We start from the raw sequence: 11,726 nt of genomic DNA, 5'->3' as shown, positions 1-11,726 counted from the left end.
AGACGTACCCGTCGCGGGAGGGGAAGAGACGGGGGCCCCTGGACTCCAGCGACCACCCCAGCGCGGGGACTGTCTTCATAAGGGCAAAGTACTAGGGAGGGGCCAGTCCCGGGGACACAGGCCCCGTCTCAGAGCCACCACTCTGCCAGCCGCGGCGCAGCAGAGCCCCGTGTCAAAGCCTGGGGGCGCAGCCTGGGCCCCAGGGAACTCCTCTGGGGCTGATGGGGGGAAGGAATCCCCCCAAGGAGGACGTAGCCTTGTTGCTGCTTGCCCCTCCCCCAGCTCCATGCGAGAGAGGCCAGCGTCCACGTGTCCCCACATCCGCGTGAGGCAGAGGCCGGGGTGGAACTCACCTCTGCCTGCTGAAGGGGCAAGTTCTCCCCCGCCAGCAGGTAGCCCTCCACCAGGTGCACGCAGTAATCGACGGAGGAGCCGACAAGGATGGAGAGAGAAATCGCCTCCACGGCGCCCATTTCCCAGCCGGACCAGTACATGATGGTCACCACCAGGCAGACGACCCCTGCACAGAGAGAGGGGAACAGCAAGCGAAGTCAGGCTTTGGGCTAGATCAAGGCTGGGCTCCCTGGACAGGGACCATCAATCCGAGCAGCTCCACTGAAGTCAGTGAAGCAGCTACGGCCCTGTGCACCGCCGCCGACCGCAGGGCATCCCAGCCAGCCGATCCCTCCCTCCCTGCATCGGGCAGAGAGAGACCCCGAACTAGAACTGGGCCCGCTGCCCTCCTCTCGTGGCAGACGTTTTCCGGGAGTCTGGACGTTCTTACCATCGGGATGGAAAGTCGACATCTCGAAAACACTCATGCATCAGAAAGCCCCAGACCTTTCCCATTGCTGCCGACTGACAGATTTTATTTTGATTTTGACTTTTTTTTTTCCCCTAATCTAATTAGCTTAAATTTCAAAACAAAAAGTCCTTTCAAACCAGAAAACTGGGACTGGCTCATTTTTTATGATTCTTTTCAAGTGGGGAGAGCCTCCGACACGGACCTGGTTCCATAAACAGTTTCTGTGTCTAAGAATTTGTATTTGTTTGGTGAAAAACGATTTGCTGAAAAATTCCCGAGCCGCTCGGCTGAGAACCTAGGGGTGGAGCTTCCAAATTACGCTCTCAGTTTGTGAGTCCCTCAGATACTAGAGTGACTGGGGACTGTATGAGAGAGACAGACCGACTGACTGTGTATGGGGATATACAGACTGACCGACCACTGTCAGTGGTTCTCAACTGTACCCCTTGCAGGAGGCTGATTTGTCTTGCATACCCCCAAGTTTCACCTCACTTAAAAACCACTTGCTTACAAAAAAATCAGACATCAAAATTCAAAAGTGTCCCAGCACACTATTACTGAACAATTGCTCATGTTCTCATTGTTACCATATGATTATAAAATAAATCAATTGGAATATAAATATTGTACTTACCTTTCAGTGTATGGTATAAACAAGTCATTGTCTGTATGGAATTTTAGTTTGTACTGACTTCGCTGGCGCTTTTTATGTAGCTTGTTGTAAAACTAGGCAAATCTCTAGATGAGTTGAAGTACCCCCTGGAAGACCTCCGAGTACCCCCAGGGGTATGTGTACCTCTGGTTGAGAACCACTGATCAACAGTAACCTTTGGCGATGAAGCACAGCCCAAAAGGGAGGCGGTGGAGCACCCATGGTACAAAACCCCCTTGATTTGCTTGTCTGCGTTCTGCATGTGTTTGGTTTCCAGAAGAAAGTGATGTTTATTTTGTGAGTCATGAGTGGGAGACTAAATCATTTTCAAATGATAGATTTGCTTTTTAAAAAGGGAAGTTTAGCAACATGCTCAGTCTATAATATGGTCAAATCACCAGCCAGGCAGAGGCAGGCTATTTACAAATGTGTTTAAAACACTAACGAACCCACTAAAATATTCCGTGTTTATAATCCCCCACTGAGGATCTTTGGAAAGGAGAGTGATTGTTATTCAGAGCACATGGGCCTTAATCACATTATTATACACCAGAGGCAGGGCTGGAGTTTGGGTAGCTAAAACCCTTATTTAAACCAATAGAGGAGATTGTGTAGAGAAAACGCTCCAGAAACTAGACAGGAAAAAAAAAATCTACTTTCAAGATAAGGACCCTTTGCAATGCAGATCCTGAGTCCCTTTCCACCCACTCCCCGGGCAATCAGGAGTGAGGCCAGTACGGTTACACTGGCGAAAGCGAGATCAGAATCAGGCCCATTGGAGTCACTCTGTTGTAAATCAGCAGTGACTCCAGTGCAGTCAATAGGAGCACAGCCGTGTAAACGAGAGGAGAATCAAGCCCTGTACGATTCCTGCTGGCAACTGGAAGTTGAAGACCTCTGGGGTGTCTTACCTAAGATGCTGAGCAGCACGGGCAGCAGGAGGAGAAGGTGGGTGGTGAACACGGCGACTGCAGCTACGCAGATAACCAGCGAGAGGAGGAGACCGTACAGGGCGCTCTGCACACCTGCAAGAGAGCAAGCAGCCTGGTTCCAGCCCCAGACTGCAGCAGCGGCTGCGCTCCCAGCTGAGCTGAGCTGAGCAGGGCCGTGCTATGGGGCAGATTGCCCAGCTGGGAACTAGCTCCTGCTGGGGCAAACGTGACAGGGAGGATGAAGGGGCTGGGGCAATGGAGTGGGAGTCAGGGGAGCCAAGTTCTACCCTTGCTCTGCCACTGCCTGGCTGGGTGACCATGGGCAAATCGCTTCTCCTCTCCAGGCCTCGGTTTCCCCTCCCAGCCTGGTTCTGTCTGGTCTCTTTAGCCTGTGGGATCCTCGGGGCAGTGAGCATCTGGACAGGTGTTCGTACAGCCCCCAGCACAACGGCTGCCTGATCTTGGCTGGGGCATGGGGGTGCTCCCACAACACACGAGAATAAGGAAGTTGGGGTGAAGATCCGTGACCGAGCCAGGGTGACGGAGGAGGGGGAGGGAGGGGATAGGTGCTGAAGCCCCCTGCCTATGATCTCCATGAAGATTTGCTTCCAGTGCTCGCAGGTCTGGAACCCGTGCCGGAGAGCGGAGCTGTCAGGGAAGAGCTGGAGCTGCTGCTGCAGGAAAGTCTCCCACTTCAGGTAGTCGGAGTAGGTCTGGAAGGAAGATTTGCCCTTGTAGGTCGTCTGCAAGGAAGCAAATGGGCCGGTCCTTAGAGTCGCTAACAACCCCAACATCCCCCATTCACGCCTACCCGCCCCAGCTCTCCCCACTCAGCCGGGGACCCACTCAGCTGCCCTGCTCCGGAGCCCAGCAAGAGGAGCAGGTGTACTGGTCTGCAGGACGCCCGCTCCGTGCACGCCCGACAGCCAAACCCAGGGCGTGGTGCCCCGGCTGTTGGGCCAAAACCAGTGATCGCAACCACCAGGGCAGGCTCTTTAGGGCTGGGGAAGAGGCAGCTGGGTTTGCAGCTCCCAGGTGGCGTTCACAGCACTGGCAGCGGAGAAAAACCTCGGGGATCTACGTGCCAGGCCTGCAGCCTGCTCTCAGCCTGGGCCCGCTTTGTCCAGGCCATTTTGTGGGCGCGAATGGTAGCAGTAAGATGCCTCTGTCATTTGCAGCCCCAAGCAGTCGACGCCCACCTGCAGCGGGAGCTCAGCTACTGGCAAGTGCAAAATGATGCCTGCAGATCAAGCAAGGCGGGTGCTGCAAAGCCAAACCTTGGAGAGAGCAGGGTTAATACATGGACGTCTGGGAGAATCGGTGCGGAAGCCAATGACGCCATCGGGACAGCCCCTTAAACGCGGCCGCTTGCTTTCCTCCTGCACCCCCGCGTCGCATGCTGGGGGAGCTGGTAGCAGGGGAAGGAACATGGAAGTGCCCTCACCGATTCAAAAGCCATGGAGATCCACTGCACCTTGCCATCCTTCACCCCCACTGCCCCGTGGGAGAGCTGCCCGGGGAGCAGGTTCGGCTCAGGGAGGTTCTTACACTCGGGGTGCAGCATCTGCAGAAAGGAGGAGATGCTGTAGCCTGGAGAGAGAGAGAGGGGAACAGGGGGGGAGGGACACACAGGAGTGAAGGGGCAGAGAAGACAGAGTTGCAGTTCTTGTTCATGGACAGCTGCTGCTCCTGTCACCTGCTCTGCCCTGGCTACAGATTTGGATTCTTGGCACCACCGGGCCCAGGGGTCGAGAGCCCTCAGCTCCTGCTGGCTTCGAAGGGAGCAGAGGGCATTTGGTACCTCTCAGGAGATGCTAGTCTCCCAGCAGGATGGGGTGGTAGGCCAGGGACCCCCTGTGTTCTCTAGGCCAGGCCCTTAGCTGATGTGGGTCGACACAGCTCGCTTGGAGTCAATGCAGTGGCACTGCGTTGTGCCAGCTTAGGATCTGCCTTGTTAGCTTTTCACCTCCCTTCCCCAGCTGTGAGAGGGTGGGGCTGGCCCTCAGGGAACCCCCTCCCCCACCAAGGCAGCTCCTGAACGCTCGGTGGCATTTACATTGGGGCAGAGAGACATCGCATCGGGTTGCAAAGCTGCAAGGTCAGGAGACAACACCGACACCTCAAATCAACAGGAGAGTTTTGCTGGCAGGGGGAGTGACAGCTGTTTGAAGGCAGGGATGGCCGGTTCCAAGAACACTGCTGGCATTGCCCTAGGTTACTGGGGTGCCCTTCCTTACCCATGTCTAAAACTGGCCCAGGGCTCCTCCCGATACGGGTTAACTTGCAGCTCCCTCCAAACCCAACACAGAAGTTTGCTGCATCATCTCCACCATGGGCTCCCGGCTGTCCTTGCACAGGGGGACACCTCCTTGGGGTGCGACATGCCGGCTGAGTGACTACGAAGCAGTGCCGCGTACCCAGGAGGGGTTACTGGTTCACTATCTGGAGTCTCTGCTCTGTGGGGACTGTGGGCCAGATCCTGCTCTCCTTTGCACTGGGGTAAAGTGGAGGAACTCCACTGACATCATGGAGTCACCGTGATGGGAATGGACGGGATGATCTGTTCCATCTCTAAGCTCCGCGATGGAGCTTCTAGGAGTGAGTCCACAAAGATAGAGATGGAGGAAGTGGAAAGATCCCCTCTGCAGCTTGTCTGGCTTGATTAAACCCAGCTACGAGCACAGCAAAAGGTTAGCAGCACGGTTAGGGGAGCAGCTCCACTGGGCCCAGTGTCTATTATTTAACTACTCCCCAAAGCATGAGACAGAGCGACGGAGCCACGGGTCACAGCCCCTGGGAGCAGGTGGCAGGAGACTGGGGAATTATGACTTCAGCTAAGACTTGCAGGGAGATGGAGAATTGGACAGGATGGGGCCATTTCTACAGCTCTGACCAAGCCCAAATTGCAGCGCGGGCTCAGCCTGTACACAGAGACCTGTCCCCGGGGTCAGGCCGGGTGGCCTTCGCCCTACATACCTGAGGGCAGGCACTGGGCCCCTCCTGGCTTCACCAGTTCAGCATTGCCGGCAATGGCCTTGCAGATGAGGCACAGGTTGCCAATCTCTTTGAAGAGGTCAAAGCTGTCATCGTAGATAACGCTGCCCTTTCACAAGGAGACACAACAGCGAGAGCCAGACGTGAGGCACGCGCCCAGCGCCTGGCGAGGTGGGGCAGGACCCGGGCGTATGACTGACCACACATTCTCCACCCCCCCAGCGGGGCACGCAGCCCAGAGCCCCAGCTTTGGGCATAGAGAACAACTGGCATCCTAGTTCCGGGAGCCGGAGTCCTGCCTTGGACACCAGGAGCAGTGGCATGAAGAGGCAACGTGGGTTGCTCAGCAGGTTAGCCTGGGGTGCCCCTGTCCCCATAACCCTGCCCAGCTCCCAGCAGCACCCAGATCTCTGGAGGTGTTACAGCTATGCCCCAAGGGCTGTTCTACATGCAAGATACAAGCCCCATCTATCCCCCAAAAGAGCGCCCCTTTAACTAGAGCGGCACACCCCCTGCTGGTATAACGGTGCTTACAGCTCTAGCATTTATTCCTGCAAGGAAGAGGCACCGTTATACTGATATAACTGCGTCCACACCAGCAGGGTTTGGACTGATTTAACTCCCCATTAGACTGGTACAAATCCGGGGCAGAGCAGGCCCTAGACTATCAAACGCCCAGGCTAGACGAGGGGAGTGTGGGCAAGCGACCACAAGGGCATTCACAGCATGGCTGATCGGATGCTGAATAAGCAGCCGGACCCCCTACCCCTCCTGTAGGAGCGGCCCAGGCAGCTCCTTGTGGGACCTGCAGCTCTGTCCCCTGGCTGCATTCCAGAGGGGCCCTGCACTATGGGAAGTCTCTGCAGTTGCCTGGAAACGGAGGTAAGCGGGTGTTTGTTGGGGAAGCAGCATCCGTGTGTCCGGCTAGCAGATTTGGGAACTTGGCTGCACATGGACAATCAGACTTTCCCTAGAGCGACTGTCTGGTATTTATTTAATCTAATACCTCACCACAGGCCAGACAGTAATTATGCAGCAATGGCTCTTGCTCCATAGTCAAGCTTTCAGCCAAGTTTCCACTCTGAGTCTGATTTGGGTCCCCCTCTACGATCCACAACAAACCCCAGAGGGTCTCAAACGTTAGATCCTGGGCTCTGGAGAGTTGGAAAGAATTTGAACCAGGGGATCCTGATTTACATCTGTAGTAAGCTTGCAAACCACGAACGTGCTTTATTAAGTGCCGCATCGCAGCACTGCTGCCTCTGCTATTTTAGCTGGTCAGGGGTGGGGAGGGATTGCTGGAGAGTCAGGGGTGCGCACGAGAATTCGGGGAGGCAGGCATTAGCGCAATCTATCTCGGGGAAGTCCTCCTGCATCAGCCACCCCAGGGCTTGCCAGGCCTGCATGCAGGAAAGCACGTGTACCATGTCTCCGATGACGTGGTTATCCGGGCGTCGGGTGTGATTCACCCCGCGGATGCCGAACACCACAAACACCATGGCCCCCGTGTCCACCAGCGGCCGCACGGCCGGCTTCCCGCAGCCGGTGTTCCCACACGGGTTAAAGCCCGAGGTGGCCGAGAGCTTCGCCTTGGGGGACGCTGTCAAACAAAGAGGGGAGGGTTACAAGCCGAGAAAGCGAGGCACTGAGCCAACACTCCACCCTTCCAGTGCAGCCGTGGCCACGGGCCCCCCTGCAGCCTCCCCAGCTTACCCTTCTCACTGGGCACGTACAGGAAGCCTTTGGTGGGTCCGTCCGGGCTAGAGCTGAGAAGACAGCCAGGGGGCGCCATGCACACTCGGCCGTGGTAAGGGGGCTTGTGCGACTGGGCGAAATACAGCTTCCTGCAGGGCAAACAGAGGGCATGACGGAGCGCCCAGCGCAGCAAGGCGGGCGCGAGATGCCAGCACAAAACAGCTCCGTGCGGCCGGGCCCTTAGGAAGCAGGCTTAGGGGCTTGGCAATGGAAACCGCGCCGGGGGGAGGTGAGGAAGCTCTGGAGAAGCAGTGAAAAGAATTAGGGGAGAGCGACTCAGAGGTGTCATGAGTTTGTGCCCACAGGGGTGGTGTAGCTGCACGGCCCACAGCCACACATAGCCAAGAGAGGGATTCCTCTCTCTCACATAAGGAATCCACTAACAACCGTCCATTCGTTACACTAACAGCATCGATGATCCCACGCTCCTGGACAGAACCTCCCACCCTGGGACCCCGGTGGCCTTTGCAAAGGTGGGAGATGACCAGAATGGTCCCTTCTGACCTTAAGTCTATGAATCTATGAGAGTATCGCAACAAACTCATGACTTCACAGGGCTCCCTGGGCAGGGCGCTGCGGCCACATGCCGAACTCAGAACCTCCTGTTCCAAACACACAGGCTAGACTCTCCATTAGCCAGAAGGGGCTATGGTGCCTAGCTGAGTAATTCCAATTCTACCCAGAAGAGGGCAGCAGCGCACAATACATAGCAGAATTAGACCCATTTTGCAGATAAGGAAATCGAGGCTCAGAGAAACAAAGCCTCTTGCCCAAGGTCACACAACGAGTCTGTGGCAGAGCTGAGGAGAGACCTGGGCATCCTGATTTCCCCACTCCGTGCACTGACCACGAGGCAGCGCCACTCCCTGGCTGCTGAGCATTTACGGCTCTGAACCCGCTTGGGATGGTTACCGCGTTCGCTGCTGCTCCTTGGCCGCGACGTAGAAACTGAAGTCGAACTTCCAGCCTCTCTTGGCATCGCAGGATAAGGTGGTCATCATCCATTTCCGGGGGCTCGTCTGCTGAAGCAGCCCTACTGTGGACACACAAGCTGTCAGCTTCTTGGTGAAGTTACCGAAAGGAACTCTATACACCTAAGCAATGGATTAATGAAAACAGACACTTAACCACACAGTGCCGCAGAGCGGGCAAAGGTCAAAGAGACGTTAGCATCAGACACCCCCCGCCCCTGCTTTACCCTGAGCCCTCACAAGGCCAGAGAGAAAAGATTCTGCAGGGAGGAGCTAATCCATTGCCACCCAGACCTGGCCCTCCCATGCCTCTGCCTCCTCCCCGAGCGTGGGGAGCTGGATCCAGCTGGAGCCTGTCTGTCAGGGGAGCTGAGCCCCCCCAGACTGCGGCTGGAGCTGTGGTTGCTCAGCCCTGCTGCAAATCACGTGCCGGGGGGGGGGGGATCTCCGCTGGACAGCCATCAGGGTCCTCGTGCAGGCCTGGCTCAGCCCCTTCGGCTGCGATTGAGCCGTTCGGCTGCCCTGCCTGCACATGGACAGACGGACAAAGCGAGAATTCAGCCCGTGGGATTCCAGAATGGCTCAGAAACCCCCCACAGGTCAGTTCAGCTGAGGAACCCAGGCCAGTTCTTAACCCTCCCCGCCTCCCGCCTGCTCTCCAGCAGTGGCTCTGGGATGAACGGCGGCACAATAGCAGCCCAGTATGGACACCTGGCATCCCAGCAGCACCGGGTAGGACACAAGCAGTGTTCCTGTCCGTGCCAACTGGGAAGCCAGCCGTGCGAGCTTCCTCACAGCCGTGCGAGCTTCCTCACAGCCGTGCCCCGTTGATGCCATTTCTGAGCTCCCGCTGGCTGCCTGCGGAGCAGGAGGCTCTGCAATGCAAGCGCGCCGTAAAAGAGTCTAATGCACACACTTAACTCACCTGGAACGAGGGCACTTCCCCATCTCCCGGGGACACCATCTGCCACGAGGCAGGAACGCTGGCGTTGAGGGAGAACCTGTAGATGGCTGGCCTGCCCTGGCCTTTGGACTTGGAGACATACACAGTCCCCTGGGGATCTAGAAAAAACACACCACAGTCAGCTGGGCGGTGGTGAAAGACATTTATCGGTCAGCTAACGCTACAAACCAGGGGAGCGCACGCAGAGGGCGTCCGGTCTATCCTCTCCCCAGCGCTCGCTGAACAAAACTCTCTGCCTCGCCACAGGATGGCACCATTTCCAACATGCTCTATGAACACGGGGCCAGATCCTGAGCTGGCTCAAGCTATGGAGCCCTACTGACCCCGCTGGGGCTATGAAGCTGCAGATCTGACCCCTTGGGGTGCAGGTTGAAGAAACTAACAGGTTTAATGACTTCCCAAAGCCCGGCAGCAAGTCAGGGGCAGAGCAGGGACTAGGACTCGGCTGTTCCTGACTCCCGGTCCCATGCTCAGACCACTAGACCACATTGCCACTCTGTTAAGCTGCTCTTCCCAAGTGCCTGTCTGCTGTGCAGCTCAACTGTTTTGGGGCAGGAGGAAGGAGAATGTTCTCAGTGGCTCATCACTCCCTGAACCATATGACGTCCAGCATCCAATCAGGGCTTGGTAGGGAGGCATCTGAAGCTACGTCCCTTTTCTGTCTGTTCAGAGCCCACCTTTGTTATGTCCCTTCCCAGACAGAATCTCGGCCTGGCCGGAAATCGGCGATAGGGCAGAATGAGCGACGGCCAGTCCCCTTGTGCACTCACCCTGCTGCACAGCATCAGCCGTGCCCCCTCTGCTCCCCCAAGGGGGCCCCGAGCCCCGTTTCTTCTTCTCCAAGGAGGTTCGGATGTTGCTCTGCAGATTGTGGGGCTTTTCCTGAAACAAACCTGTCCCACAAGGTTAGTCAGGGAGGAAAAGGAGAATAGCATTGTCGGAGCTCGGTGTGCCAGTAACACAGCGGGACCTCCATCACCTCGGCCCCACGCCCAGCGCTCCCCACTCCTGGGCCGGTCACACCCTGGGACCTCCGTCACCTCGGCCCCACGCTCCCCCGTCCCGGGCCGGTCACACCCCGGGACCTCCGTCACCTCGGCCCCACGCCCGGCGCTCCCCCGTCCCGGGCCGGTCACACCCCGGGACCTCCGTCACCTCGGCCCCACGCCCGGCGCTCCCCCGTCCCGGGCCGGTCACACCCCGGGACCTCCGTCACCTCGGCCCCACGCCCAGCACAGGTAGAACAGGGCAATGTTCAGCCGGCCAGGCAATGTTCCCTTAGAGGGGTGCGGGAGGAGGAGACCAGCTGTCACAGCAGCAGAGATGGAAATAAAGAGAGGGTTTAGCTTAACCTCAATATCAATCCCCCCGGGGCTCTGCACAGGGCTAACGTCTCCGTCTCAGCTCCAGCAGCAGCAGCGCTGCCCTGGCGTCAGTGGGAGGGGAGTTCCCCTGGAGTTGCCCCCAGCCAGATCCTGGCTGGCGTGGCCATTTCTCGCTGTGGAGGGGAAGGGCCGTGAGCTCCCAGAGACAGACTGTCCTGAGTGCCTGCATTTCTGCTTTCCCTCCCCCAGTCCCCAGGCTGGCAGGCTGCCACCCCCACCCTGCACGGCCGGCTTGGAGACAAAACTTCAGAGCACCGGCCTTTGCCTGCTGCCAGCCAATAGACCTGGACGCCACAGTGACAAATCCCACCAGCAACCCCAGCTGTCCAGAAAGGGGCGGGTCTTGCTCACAAGCGTGGGGCTAATACTGATCACCATGGCAGGAAGGGAACATTTGCTCCCTAATCCCTGGGTTTTTCCTTCCCATGCCTCTGAGCTGAGAGCACCGGAGAGCATGGGGAAAAGGGGTCCCACACGGCAGGAATCTCTCTCCCTCCCGAAGTCCCTGGGCATGTCTCGCGGGCCAGGGAAGCCAGCAGTGCAGAGGGAAAGGGGAGAGAGGGCAGCCAAGGAGGGCTCAGAAGAAGGCAAGAGACGTTGGCATTGACGGGAGCAGGGTCGGCTCTAGGTATTTTGCCGCCCCAGGCACGGCAGGCAGGCTGCCTTCGGCGGCACGCCTGCGGGAGGTCCCCGGTCCCGCGGATTCGGCGGCAGCCTGCGGGAGGTCCCCGGTCCCGCGGATTCGGCGGCACGCCTGCGGGAGGTCCCCGGTCCCGCGGATTCGGCGGCACGCCTGCGGGAGGTCCCCGGTCCCGCGGATTCGGCGGCACGCCTGCGGGAGGTCTGCCGAAGCCGCGGGACCAGCGGACCCTCCGCAGGCATGCCGCCAAAGGCAACCTGCCTGCTGCCCTCGCGGCGACCGGCAGAGCGCCCCCCGTGGCTTGCAGCCCCAGGCATGCGCTTGGCGTGCTGGTGCCTGGAGCCGCCCCTGGACAGGAGGCAGGGTTTACAAGGGGAGCGCCGATGGCCTGCAGCTATTCACCCCATCCCTGCCGTGCAGAAGCGGCAAAGGGCTGCCCCCATCCGACCCTTAGGAACTCTCACCTGAGCAGGTGACGCAGGAGATGCCCTCGGCGCTCAGGTTGTACTTGAGGTCCAGGAGCACCTGGATGTTGGTGTCGGGCCGGAACAGGAGAGGAGCGCGGCTAGCTGGGCGGAGGCGGCTAGCGAAGAATATGGACAGGATCAGGACCATGACAAAGAGCCCT

At 58.2% G+C, this 11,726-nt stretch overlaps 1 protein-coding gene across 2 annotated transcripts in view; it reads right to left on the bottom strand.

Annotated features, from left to right (window-relative positions):
- DISP3 (dispatched RND transporter family member 3) overlaps positions 1 to 11,726 on the bottom strand; it is a 64,231-nt gene that overhangs the window by 5,372 nt on the left and 47,133 nt on the right. For both annotated transcript variants that reach the window (XM_044996216.1, XM_044996217.1), the window contains exons 10-20: positions 11,563 to 11,724; positions 9,844 to 9,966; positions 9,035 to 9,171; positions 8,051 to 8,232; positions 7,097 to 7,227; positions 6,808 to 6,983; positions 5,366 to 5,492; positions 3,834 to 3,979; positions 2,973 to 3,132; positions 2,369 to 2,482; positions 354 to 520 (exon numbers count right to left, since the gene is read on the bottom strand). In XM_044996216.1, the coding sequence (XP_044852151.1) occupies positions 354 to 520; positions 2,369 to 2,482; positions 2,973 to 3,132; positions 3,834 to 3,979; positions 5,366 to 5,492; positions 6,808 to 6,983; positions 7,097 to 7,227; positions 8,051 to 8,232; positions 9,035 to 9,171; positions 9,844 to 9,966; positions 11,563 to 11,724 (1,625 nt within the window). The remainder of the gene's footprint in view (positions 1 to 353; positions 521 to 2,368; positions 2,483 to 2,972; positions 3,133 to 3,833; positions 3,980 to 5,365; positions 5,493 to 6,807; positions 6,984 to 7,096; positions 7,228 to 8,050; positions 8,233 to 9,034; positions 9,172 to 9,843; positions 9,967 to 11,562; positions 11,725 to 11,726) is intronic.

Source organism: Mauremys mutica, chromosome 21 (assembly GCF_020497125.1).
Source record: "Mauremys mutica isolate MM-2020 ecotype Southern chromosome 21, ASM2049712v1, whole genome shotgun sequence".
NCBI classification, from domain to species: Eukaryota; Metazoa; Chordata; order Testudines; family Geoemydidae; genus Mauremys; species Mauremys mutica.
This window is presented reverse-complemented; position numbering and strand designations above follow the sequence as displayed.